The 13,360-nt window shown below is 40.5% G+C and overlaps 1 protein-coding gene across 1 annotated transcript in view; it reads left to right on the forward strand.

Annotated features, from left to right (window-relative positions):
* Snx30 (sorting nexin family member 30) overlaps positions 1–13,360 on the forward strand; it is a 104,220-nt gene that overhangs the window by 43,994 nt on the left and 46,866 nt on the right. The window contains exons 2-3 of the mRNA XM_027943034.2: positions 1,296–1,487; positions 12,598–12,708. Coding sequence (XP_027798835.2) covers positions 1,296–1,487; positions 12,598–12,708 — 303 coding nt within the window. The remainder of the gene's footprint in view (positions 1–1,295; positions 1,488–12,597; positions 12,709–13,360) is intronic.

A 13,360-nucleotide genomic window follows, 5' to 3' on the forward strand; every position in this document is an offset into this window, starting at 1 on the left:
AAGAGAGAAAAGGGAAAGTGCCTCCTTGCCCACCCAACCCATGGTCCGATGGCCCCCAGGTCACCATGGCCCTTTCCATTGTGTTGTGGCACTTTCTTGCCATGTCCCCTCAGTCTTTGTCTCCCAGTGATCCAGGGTGACATACAGAGGCCTCCACACCTAGTGCTATTCTGTTATCAAACCTTGAAACCCAGAAGGGTGACTGTAAGACCTGGCCTTCCTGCGTTACAGCCTTTGATGTTATAGGGACATAATGTATTGAGGTAGCCACAGGCTTAAAGAGAGTGAGATTTATAGTTTTTAGAACTTTTCTTTTTCTTTACTGGCATTTGCCTCTCTGACAGCCTCCCTTCCCTTTAATGTTTTTATCGTGGGAAATTTTAGTCATACAAAAAAGGACAGATCGTGTAATGAACCTGCAAGCACCATCATCAACACATGGAGACCTACATCACGTACAGGATCACCACCAAAGCCTTCGGTTCATTTATACCCCCTTCCCCAGCCTTAATTATTTTGAAGCAAATGCTGGACGTCTTATCATTTCATCCATAAATATTTCAGAATATATTTTAAAAGACGACGACTATAAAATCATGGCACTTCCATTATCATACCTAATTGATTCCTTAATGTCACTCGTATTCAACTGATCAGAATTCAGATTTCCTCAATTCATCTCAGAATCTTACTTTTTACATTTTGTTTCATTATTATTTTACCTGTGTGTTGGTATTATGTGCAGAGGCTTGTTCAGGATTCAAATTGAATTTTTTTGGCAGGTGGGCCTCTTTTTGATGGTATGGACTTTTTTTAGGAGGCACCAACTTTTAAACTTTTAATTATCTCTTTGTGAAAGATGATTGCGTTTTAAGTGTGTTGAGTATTTAAGAGGGCTCAGGCCTTTTAATGTTTACCTTGGCCCAGGTGGTGGTCTTAAGAAAGGGGAAAATGGAGTGCAGTATGCTCAGAGTTATTTCTCTGGCGAAGTCTGACCATGGTGGGTGGTTATGTTCTCTGTCCCTGAACAGAGACACTTGCAGCTGGTCACCCCAGAACTTGTCAGAAGATGATTCCACATGAATTGGGTCTGCAGTGCCACCATACTCTTTTTCTCTTGGTCATGAAAGATCTGTTTGCTCAAGAAATAATTAGTAAGGAGAGACTCAGATTTTTGGAAAGTAACTTTTGTATTTTAACGTTGTTCCTTGGTTTGGCACACTAGCTACAGTTGCTGAGGTTCTCCTGTGGTGTGTTATTCTTCCATTTGTAAGGCAGTTCTTTTTTTCTTGTAGGATCTCATTCTGCCCAACGGTGGTACTCCAGCAGGGACTTCCAGTCCAGCTTCTTCGTCTTCTCTTCTAAACAGACTTCAACTTGATGATGACATTGATGGTGAGACCAGAGATCTCTTTGTCACAGTGGATGACCCCAAGAAGCATGTCTGTACCATGGAGACCTACATCACGTACAGGATCACCACCAAAGTAGGTTCCTTTGTTTTCTGATGCCCGGGTCTTGGGGAACTGGGGTCCTAACCCCGTGGTTTTCCATCGCCTTCATCCACCCTCTGTACAGCTTCATTCACCTTCGTTACATTTGTGGGTGTGGTGTCTACAGAGAGTAGATGCATTAAGATTAAAAGGATCACTCTGCCAGTGATTCTCCAGGGAGTTTCCAGAAGCCTTCGGTTCAGGAATGGGGTGACATCATTGGTCCCTCTCGTTCTGAGGTTTTGGCATCATGGACTGCACGGTACTGGTTCCTCCAGCTTGCACATGGCCATTGTGGACTATCCACCTTCTGGTTGTGTAAGCCAATCTAATAATTTAAACACATTGATTATTTACAATAAAAAGATTAAAAGCATCACATACACATAATAATTTTTTAAACTGTTAAGATGAGGGAGAATTTGTGACTAAGGTCTTTTTGTGTGTGTGGTGCTGGGGATTGAACCCAGGGCCTTGTGCATATGAGGCAAACACTGTACCAACTAAGCTATATTCCCAGCCCTGTGACTCAGGTCTTTTAACCCCTATACTCTGACTTTTTTCCTATCATGGTTCCATTTAATGGGTTCATATTACGTTAACCTTGAAATTTTCCAGTCATTGTATCTACCTAAATCTGTGATGAGACCCTAATTACAATTTGTGGCCTAACTGAGGTTGATGGTTGGGGACAAGGAATAAGAAGACTGGAACTGGGATTTATTGACTTTCTGCTAAGTCCAGGCAAGTAGCAGGCAGGGTAGTGCCTAATTAATTGATTGATTCTCACAGCAGTCCTGTGAGATCTATCTTTTAGCAGTGACTGTTTATCTGAGAACAGATAAGTAAGGGGACCAGTGAAGACTCATGGTTTTCTGCTGTTTGGTCATAACATATTTCTTTTTTTTTAAAATGAATGTGTTTATAATATTCATATAATTTTTTAAATATGATGTTTTTCATCCAATAAAAGATGGATAAACAAAATTTGAGTGTATTTCATTACATTTTTCTTTCCAAAGAATTTAAACAGGTTCAGAACTTATTAAATATTCATAATAAATTTTTTTTTATTCTACAATGAAAAAGAGAAAAGGAACAGTAGGAGAAAAAAGACATGCTATCCAAGCTCTTCCTAACACCACCCATAAAGGCAATCCATCTAGTAAAGCTTTTGAAATTACTTGGCAATCTTTCTTCACAGTTGAGGAGACTGAAGTAGAAAGTTTGAGTAACTTGTTAAAGGTTAGAGAATTAGTAAATGGAATTATAACTTGAAGGACTAGAAAGTCCATATTTTAATTTTTAAAATCCATATTCCACTTGTGAAAGAATAACTTTGGGGCTGGGGTTGTGGCTCAGTGGTAGAGTGCTTGCCTAGCATGTGTGAGGCACTGGGTTCAGTTCTCAGCACTGAATGTAAATAAAGAAAATAAAAGTCCATCTATAACTAAGAAAAATATTTTTTTAAAAAGAATAACTTTGGTGTGTGTGTGAGTGTGTGTGTGTGTGTGTGAGTGTGTGTGAGTGTGTGTGTGTTCGTTCCAGTGCTAGGGATGGAGCCCAGGCCCTGCACCTGCTAGGGAAGAACTCTATCACTGAGCTACACTTCCAGCCCTGTATTATTTGTTGCTTTTGAAAGTTATTTTCTGACTATTTGAAATAGTACTGAAGTTTTAGGTGTGAAGCAGGGTTTCTTGACCTTGGTGGTATGGACATTTTGGACTGAGCAACACTTGGTTTTAGGGGGTTGTACTGTGGGTCAGCAGGTGTTTTTTAGCATCATCCCTGGGCTCTGGCCTCTGGATGCCAAGGGCACCATCCTCCCCCACTCTCAGCCCCTGGTTGTGACAACAAAAATATCTCCAAATATTGCCAGGTATTCTCTGGGGGACAAACTTGCTCCCTGGTTGAAAACCAGGAGCATAATAATATAAAAAATCTAGATTATTTATATTATTAGGAAGAAAATTCACATTATCGCTGTGTATTTTAGAATAAAGAAGTCTTTTTGTCAGGAAACTATCTTATTTCTTGGTATTTCCCCTACCACAAACCACATAGTGAAGAAAAGACTTCTAGGTAATTCCAGATGCATTAATAGATGCAGTTACCTTTGTGGGTGGTGTCAAGAAAAGCATGGATAACATTTCTTGTTTCTCTTACTGTGCCTTTTCTTTTTTCATTGTAGAAGAAAATTGATCTTTTACTGTGAAAGTTGAATAGGTTCTGAACCTGCTTAAATTCTTTTTAGAAAGAAAAATGGGATGAAATACATTCAAATTTGCTTCTTCATCTTTTATTGGATGAAAAATATTATATTTAAAAAATTATGTGAGTAATATAAACACATTCATTGGGTGGGGGAGAGGGAGGGAGGAGAAGAGAAGAGAGAGGAGAGAACAATGTTAAAGACCAAATACAAGAGTAGAAAACCCTGAGTCCTCCCTGGTTGTCCTCAATATCTATTCTAATTGAAAGTTGCCATTGCTAAAACGTGGTATGTTCTTCTCATCTCTTTTCATTTACATATATACATGAACAGTTAGAATACACATTATTTAGATTCTGGTGTCTTTCACTTTCTTTCTTACCAACTAAGCTATATTTATATTTATATATTAATTTTCAATTGACAGTATTTTTGAAGGCCCTTCCCGGTGCATACAATTGTATCTATCTTATTCTTCCTGTCTCTGCCTAATTATTTATGCAGTGATTAGGCCATTATCTTTTCTCTATGGACATTTAAGCATTTGTCAATTTTCTGAAGTTACTTCCTGTCCTCTCTCACCTGGTCCACACTTGAAGATCTGTCTGCACACGATGTCTTTCCTTATGACCATCCTGAGCAGGTGCTCACATGTATGTTATTTCTTCCTCAGAGGTCTAGGGCCATGTACATATTTTCCGAAATTATTTCTATTTATTTATTTTTACTTTGGCTGAACATATTCTTTACCTTGTGGTCCATGAAATGCAAAACCCCTTTTTTCTTGAATTGCTGCTACAGCCAGGTGACAAGGTGACTGCCTTGCTGGCACAGTAACACTCGCCCGGGGTGACAGTTTTCACCACTACTTGATTCCTGTGCCTCCCTGCCCCTCTCCCCAAAGTAGATCCCGCAGGGAGGGCTTCTCTTAGTTGACTGATGGACTAGTACACTGGCCACAACCTGCCAGTCTTTCTTAGGCCTCTTCTTTTTCTTCTTTCCTTACCCCTTACCCTCCATGTTCTTATCTTTCCCCGGGATGATTCAATTTCCTGCATATGAGAAAAGATCCGAAAGTAACCTTTTCCCACTTGCAGTCCCACATTTTCACTTGGCACCTCAAGATGAACCTGGTGGGGAATTTTTACCTTTTTTTTTTTTTAATGGTTATACATACTATTTGGGTTTGTCCCAACAAACTTATATATGCATGGAAATAGATTTCGGTTCATGAGTCCCCCTCCCCCCTGCCTTTCCCTCAAATTTTACTTCTTACCATCCCTCTCTTCCACTTGTGATTCAATACCTGCATTGTCTGCTTTTTCTGTTTCTAAAAGCAACACCAGGTTGGTTGTCCTGGTGGGGCATTCAGAGCTTTCTTTCTGAAAGCTGTGTTAATGGATATGTAGGGGTGTGTGGGGATGAGAGAGGACACACAGGGACACAGGGCCCCACGCCTGATCTTGTCCTAGGATTTGCTCTTCTGTTGAAGTCCTCAGCAAAGTGAATGGTCAGAGGATGAGGCTGTACACATGCTTGCTTTATTACTTGGAGGTTTTGACTTCCCAATTCTGATTCAGGTTCCTGTTGACCACAGGAGCTAACATGAAGTGAAGTCTGAGAGCTGATCTAGGCAAAGAATGCTTCACCAAATCTATGCTGATGGGAGGCCCCTAAGGCCCTCCCAAGGCAGGTGGCTCCTGCCTCTCTTCTCTGACGGCGCCTAGAAAGTAGCATCATATTAAGAACTAATTATTGGATGCTGAGCATGTGTTATACTTTTTTTTGCAATAAAACTGTTCAATTATTATTTTATGTAAGTATAGGTATTTTTAGAAATACAGATTTTATAGAAAAATCAGAAGATGAAAGCTTAAAAAAAAAAGACTACCTATAAGGTCAGCAGCCAAAAAAAAATCATTGATAACTTCTGTGCTATTTTCCTCTTATTTTTAAAAAATGAATATTTTGCATGTGGCCAGCTCTCTTAATATGTTGCAGATATCTTTCTCAGCTAGTTAAGCACCAGTAAGCACACTTTCAGGCCATCACTTATAAGGTGGCACTAAGTGTTCTGTTGGGTGCATCTGCCATCATTTATTTTGCACTAAGTGCTTTACATATATTATTAATCTTCACACTTGGTGAAGTAGATATTGATACTGTCTTTATGAATGAAACTGAGACACAGAGACGTTCAGAAAATTGCTCAAAGACATAACTAATATGTGGTGGAACTAGTGCTCAAGTCCAGATTCCTTAACAATTGTGCTGTTTTCCACAACATGATTTGCCAGAGAGGATGGCTCTCACCCAGCACAGGAGGGCAGAACAGTGGTCCAGCTGAAATGGTCCATGTAGACATAGATGCAAGTTTGAGGAAACAGAGAGCCGCCTCCAGCTCCCTTTAGAGACCGTCCTCTGACCTTTTAAACTATTTCCCATCAGTCACCTCTTACCCCCCAAGGAATACCTCTCAGATACTCAGTGGTCAAGAGAGCCTAAATGCTGCTCAGGAGCCACGTTATGTCTAAGAATCACATAGTGGGCATTTGATCTAATGACAAGGTCATGGGTGACTAGGGTGACCGTTTCATTGGTGTGGTGCAGAACCCAGTTTGCAGTGGGTTAGAGTGAATGAGAGTTAGAAGAGAAGATATGAGTATTGGTAGTTTGCTAGTGATAGAAAGAGTAAAACAGACAGCATGAGCAATAGCTGAGGGAGGAGCATGGGGGAGACTTAAGTGCCAAGTAGATAGTTTTGGTAGAGAAGGAGACTTTGGGCTGCAGATTGACAGTTAGGAGGGAAGGTGTCAGGAGATGGTGTTCTGAGCGTGGTGTGGTGGGGACTGGCCTCCGAAGGGGGAGGCATACTTTTTCTGCACACTCTTTTTCCGTTGTTCTTGGAAAAAGAAGGGAAGCTGTTTTGTGGCAGGAAGTTGAGGAGCTCTTTGCTTAGAGCTCCAATTTTCTCCATGAATCAATGATGAGCTCTTCCCCTAAGAGTGAGGAGGAATGGGCTGGGGGGTGTGGCTCAAGCGATAGCGCGCTCTCCTGGCATGCTGCGGCCCTGGTTCGATCCTCAGCACCACATACACCACATGTGTCTGCAGAAAACTAAAAAATAAATAATAAAAAATTAAAAAAAAAAAAAAAAAAAGAGTGAGGAGGAAGATTTGAAGTGATCTTCGGAAGTTTTGAAAACTTGCACCGGCCTTTTACTAACTGTGTGGAAAACAAGTGAGCGTTGAGGGGAGTATTAAGGTTGCCCGGTAGTGCTGAGGTCCAGCTGTAGGCCATTGTGTCACTCTGATCTCGTTTTTTTCCTCCAGCATTGTGCTCACAGGGCCAGGCCTGATAAAACAGGAAGTGGCCAGTTGAGGTTCTGCCTGAGCTGGGAGCATGGACAATGGGAGGGAGCATTTAGATATGGAAAGTAATGAACTGCCCAAGAAGGAAGGAAGGAAGGAAAGATAGGAGCAGACAGAATGTCAAGAGACTAGGTCAAAAGAGACTGAGAAGACAAGGGTGTCCACAGGTGGAAGAGCCTGAATCATAGGGGGTGCTGTTCAGGGAGGGAGAGATGAGCGTTTCTGCCTGACTCCGTCTGGGAGACCCCAGAGAGGAGGGAGACATGGTCAGCTCAGAGGCAGATGAGGGGACCACCTGGATGGGAGGGCACTCAGATGATGAAGGGCTTTGGAGACGAAGTTGGAGAACCAGGTGCTTGGGGAGCCAACGGGGAGTCAATCCACGGCTGTGAGGAGGGGAGGATGAGGGAGGGCAGCATGAGCCTGGCAGGGTTCCCGGGCAGTGGAGCAGCGCTGGGGCAGCTCCTGGCCTGGGGTGGGTGTGGACAGTGAATGGGAGAGAATGAGCAGCACCCAAGGGATGGGCGGGCTGCAGGGAGGCTGCATTCTCAGGGGAGAACCAGAGTTCAGAATCTGAGTAGGTCGAAGAGCCACATCTATTATGGAATGGATGTTCCCAAATAACTTGGGGGGAAGATCTTTTCTCAGAAGGAAACCTGGAAGAAAGTGAGGGTGAGGGGCCAGAAGCCTCCCCTGTCATTTTTCTCAGTTGTTCTCTGAGGGTGGTTGTCATTTGATAAGGGAAGAGGTCGCATTGATGGGGGACAGTTGTCACCTGGACTTCTCTGGCTCTTGCTATGGCCTGGATGGATGCCACTTGTGATGAAGATCAATCTCTCCGGAGTGAGTCAGTTGTAAATTTTGGGTTGAGTGGACATTCTTTGGAATGGCTCTGGGCCACAGCTGCTTGGCACGTCAACTCTTGGGGTGCAAGGGGAGGCCTTTTAAGGTGGGGTGATGCCCAGGGGACAGATTGACTAGACCTAGGTCTTCCAAAGTGCTGAACTTCCAAAGAAGAAAAAAGAAAAATTTCCAGAGATGCTAGAGATGAAGAAAGAGGTATTCATAGCAAGCATGGTACTAATAGTAAAAATGAATACCCTTTACTGTGACACTGTTGCTCAGTTACCTGTCCTTCTGACTTCAGGTGTGTAACCATGACCTTGGATCTTTGTTGGACATTCTAGCTTGTAGACACACAACATGGAAGGACATAGATTAAAGTGCTGTCATGGTTGTCTGTGGTCATGGAATTGTGTGGTTGGATATTTTCCTTTCATTTTTATTGCTTCGTTAGCCACCACTATTAGAAAACAGAGATAAACAAATATTTCTTTATTTTCCTTAATTATATCCTGAATTTCACAGAGGAAAAATTTATTACAAACTCATGCTTGGAGTTTTACTGATCTGCATATTTTATGAAGACTGTGAGTCATACAGCTGGGTTTCTCTCCAGGAATCCAGTGATGTCCGCGGCCCAGTTTCAGCCAGTGCACGGTGGGCAGGGAGCCTGTTCGGCTAGCCTCATTCCTGGCTCTGCTTTTTCTCTCTGTCCTTGTTTTTCTTTTATCATTCTCATCTACTTCTCTGTCATGTCATTTGATTATATTTTATATATCACTATGTCTTTTATAGAACAAGCTGCAGTAAAAATAAGGAAAAGAGATAGTGGGCCAGAGAGCGTGAGCATCCTGCTTGTGGTGGTTTTTACCTATCGCTTTCTAAAGCATCAGGCAGGTTTTTCCTGCAGTATTAAATCCCCTGTGGTCCTTAAAGGAGCTATTAAAACTATGAACAGGGGCTGGGGCTGGAGCTCAGAGGTGGAGCACTGCCTAGCACTTGTGAGGCACTGGATTTGAGGCACCACATAAAGATAAATAAATAAAAGTATTATGTCCATCTGCAATTGAAAAATATTTTTTAAAAAACCATGAACATTTTGTGTTTTTGACTATAAAAATATTGTATATAGATGATAAAATTTGGAAATAAGGATGAGTATAAAGAGGAGTTTTCACTGTCAGTTCTAAACTTTTTTCCTATTAAAAATTTTAACACAAGTGAAATAATAATGGATGTATAATGAATCTGGTATCTTGCTGGTTAAAACTATGTTGAAGCATTTTTGTCATTAAAAATATCTTAAAACATAATTACTGATAACTATAGAATAAATACACTGTAATTTTCTTATAGTATTTTTGAATTGTTGTGCATATAGGTTGCTTTGATTCCTTTGCAATTTGAAATGATATTGCAATGCAGATCATCATACAGATATATATGCCACCTCTTTTTTTTTTTTTTTTTTTTTTTTGAGACAGGACCTAGGAATAAGTAACAGTATAATTCTCATAGTAAAGAATATTCATTTTTCTACATTAGAAGCTTAACATCATCACTCTATAGGAATGCTTCTTTGGTTATCTCTAGGCATCCCTGGACATTTTTTGTTTGTTTTGTTATAGCCTTGTTGTGTTACCCAGGGTGGCCTTGATCTCCTCATGGGCTCAAGTGATCCTCCAGCCTCAGCCTCCCCAGTAGCTAGTACATGCCAACACATCCAACTTCCCTACTAGTAAAACTTTCTTTTCCAAACCAGGCATGATGGTGCATGTTTGTAATCCCAGCAGCTCAGGAGGCTGAGACAGGAGGATTGCAAGTTCAAAAGCCAGCTTTAACATTTTAGTGAGAACCTCAGCAATTTAGTGAGACCCTGTCTCAAAATAAAAAATATAAAAGGCTGGAGATGTAGCATGGTAAATTTCTTTTGGAATAAATCTCCAGCATCACCTGACCAAAAGAAAAACAAAAACAAAAACAACAACAACAACATCAAAAAACCCAACAAATCTTTCCCAATAGTAAATTCCTAGAAATGTAATAACAGTGCTTAATGACATAAATATAAAAGAAAACCACAAAGGAAAGGATACAGGTGAATATGTTTATAAGCTTGCAGTGTGATGGCCTTCTGGTTGATGACACCAAAGCAACTGTCTTAAGGGGAAGGGACACAGGAAATCTACTTCGTGACAATTGAAAGTTCTGTTATCAAAAAATCCATTTAGAAATACGAAAGGCAAGTTGCAATAAAGAGCTTATACAAATGAAAAAGACTTGACCAAAAAAAAAGGGTGGGGTGGGGTGGGGTGGGGTGTGGGGAACCCTTGACAACAGAAGAAATGTATATGGCCAACAAGCATTTGAATATAAGAATATAAATTGCTTTATTTTTTGAAGCAGTGTGTTGATTAAAAATATGTATGCTCTTTCATCCAGCAATTCTGTTTTTAGGAATTATTTTAGTAGAATTATCAGATAGGTGCCTATTGATGTTTATTTTAGCATTGTTTATTGTTTGGAAAGTTGGAAACAGAGGGGAGGGAAAGGAGAAATTCTGGGGAATGATATTGGCCAAATTATTGTTACATTGTGTACATGCATGAATATGTAACAATCCTATTATGTACAAGTGTAATGCACCAATGAAAATATGGGGGAAAATGTTGGAAACAACTTGAATGGGAATTTGGTTTAATAATTGTATAGCCATTCAATGGAATACTGTATATCTATTAAAAATAGTTATGTAGATCTGAACTTACTGACACAGAGAGATATCTAAGATGTATTAAAGTGATAAAGAAAATGAGTGAATAAATGAATGTTCATAGAAAAATATGGAAAGATACAAACCCTAATGGGATTATGGCTGAGCCTTTACCTTATTTCTCCTGATGTTTTAAAGTAAGTATATATAGCCTGAATAAATAATAAATAGAAAGGAAAAAGGAAAAAAACCCAGTTCCCCAAATGTGAAATTGGCTGAAGCAAAACAAATCTTGTGTTTTATTATGCTGTTTCTTGAAGTTATCAAATATTAATTTCATAGAGGAGAAATGTTACATAAAGTATAATTTCTAAAATGTATTTTAAAAACATAATAAAGAGAAATGGGCAGTTGGAAAAAAAAGAAGAAGAAGAAGAAGCCACAGGCTCCATCAGTCCCATTTATAATGAAAATGAGTTGCTTTCATTTGTCACTTTTCAAAATGTCCCTTTCATGGGCTATGATCATCAAGTTCTCTGATGGAGCCTGTCTGTGGACACAGTGAGAGGCCTTCTCTCAGCAATCTTCTTACTATTGAGGAAACTAAGGCTCAGGGAGGCCGGCTGGTGCCTCTGGGATCTGGCGGGTACTGGCACTTCCCAGGCAGAGTTCTTCCCACCCTGCCTCAGGGTGAGTGTCCAGTGGCCTGTCCCTTCACTGCTGTCATGTCATACCTGAAACTTCATCAGGAGTGACTCGTTCTGTGGATTTAAGCATTGCTGCCCGTCCCTGCCTTCTATGATTCCAATTCTTTGGGAGAGTTTTCTAATAATTTACAGAGTGCTAAACTGAATGAATTTCTCCACATCTTCCCACCCCTGAAGTCCCCAACCATGGGGGAAGGTTGTGTTTCATGGGTGTTTGCTGATCTGGGTCTTTGAAAAGACAGTCTAAGACTGAGTCCTGCACTTTCAGGGTTTTGCTCAGACTGTGAACACAACTTTTGGGAAGGATGAGATCATAATTTTCAGTGCCAAAACCGTTCACAGCCATTTCTTTGGATGACTCTTCCTTTTTGTGTTTTAAAGATTTTCTTGGTGTCTTGAATTAAAACAGAAATTTGGCTTGAAGGAGTGAATTTATAAAATGTCGCTTGAGCCATTTTTATCTTGTACTTTAATTTCTGAGATCAGTAACTGTCTGTGCCCTCTTAGGGAAAAGTGGCTTATCTGAGACATGATTCTAATCAGTGAGTAAAAGTGTTGTTTTGATGTAAATCAACTTAATTTTATTTAGCATTGGTTTTCTTATTTAAAATGCTGTTTCATGTTTTAGAAAACTAAACATTCAGGAAAGGAGATAAAGTTATTGATATTTTTATCTGGTACAGTGGTATTATATTATGTCCTAGATACTTTCTTATGCATCTAAAATACAGTATACTTTGAAGGTCATGGTTCTGGCAGATTAAGCAAAACCCTTTCTGTTTTCCTCTAATCTGCCTCCTAAACGAGCAGTGATCCATTATCTCCACCCTTTACTTTCCTTTGCCTTTGGCAAAGCTTGTCAGCATATTTACTGGAAGGTAGAGACTTAATTTCTTTACACGGATTCGGAAATAGTTGCAATATCCTAAGTGGAATCATTCTGTGAAGAACATTCTGAGTTAAGCGTGGAGGAAATGAATCAAATGTTCTAAACAATTCTGAGTTCCATTTCCTGAGGGTAGGAAAAAACAAAGACACAAACCCCCCCAAACCTGACGTTTTCATTCTGCCTCCTTGAATTTGTGGCTTCGACTGGTCGTTTGTGTTGGTAAACTCCGCCACTTGGCTGGCACATCTGGTGGAAGGAACGTGTGTTCTTTCCCAGTTTGGTTATCCTAAGAGTGCTTTTTTCCTTCCCTCCAGCCAAGATATGCTTCTATTCCCTTATGCTTATTTTTTTCCATTTTCTTATTTGCAGAGTACTCGGGCAGAGTTTGACTTGCCAGAATATTCTGTTCGCCGAAGATACCAGGATTTTGACTGGTTGAGGAGCAAACTGGAAGAATCCCAGCCCACTCATCTCATTCCCGTAGGTAGTAAGTCAATACAGCTTGTTCTCACTTTCCCTGAGTGATCTTGCCCCTTCCATTCCGGGTATACTTAGCCACGTCTCTGCCAGACTCCCCCATCAAATGTACGTAAAACACACTGGATAGTGTATTGCACCTTTTAGATTTTGATTTCTGATTGGCTGTACAGTATGCCAGTTTCTCAGGCGGGGTGGAGTAGATTTTCACTCTCAATATGGCAATTTTTTTGAGGAATGGAGAGCTCTAATTCTCACTTGCTGCCTCTTTAAATGTCAAAGCTTGATAGCATAAGCTCTCCCCCAGATGGCTCTCTCCCCTCAGTGGCCACTGTTCTTGAGGTTTGGATAGCTGCCACCAGGTGAAGAATGATGCCTTAGATTGTGGCTGGCTTTCTTTGGACATGGGTAACTCAGGGAGCAGGAATCTGCCACACAATTCATTCCAGCCACAGTTCTTAAATTTAAAAGACAAACAAAACCACCTAACCCTATTTATTGAAGGAGCATAACATTTATCAACTTACGCCTACACGTTTTTTCTTTTTTATAGAACCAGAGCAAATGAAATTTCAAAGACTAACAAATCACTTAGCATGCACCAGACTGTGGATTTGATCCCCAGCAACACACACACACACACACACACACACAC

The sequence above is a fragment of the Marmota flaviventris genome, chromosome 13, assembly GCF_047511675.1.
Source record: "Marmota flaviventris isolate mMarFla1 chromosome 13, mMarFla1.hap1, whole genome shotgun sequence".
In the NCBI taxonomy this organism is placed as follows: Eukaryota; Metazoa; Chordata; class Mammalia; order Rodentia; family Sciuridae; genus Marmota; species Marmota flaviventris.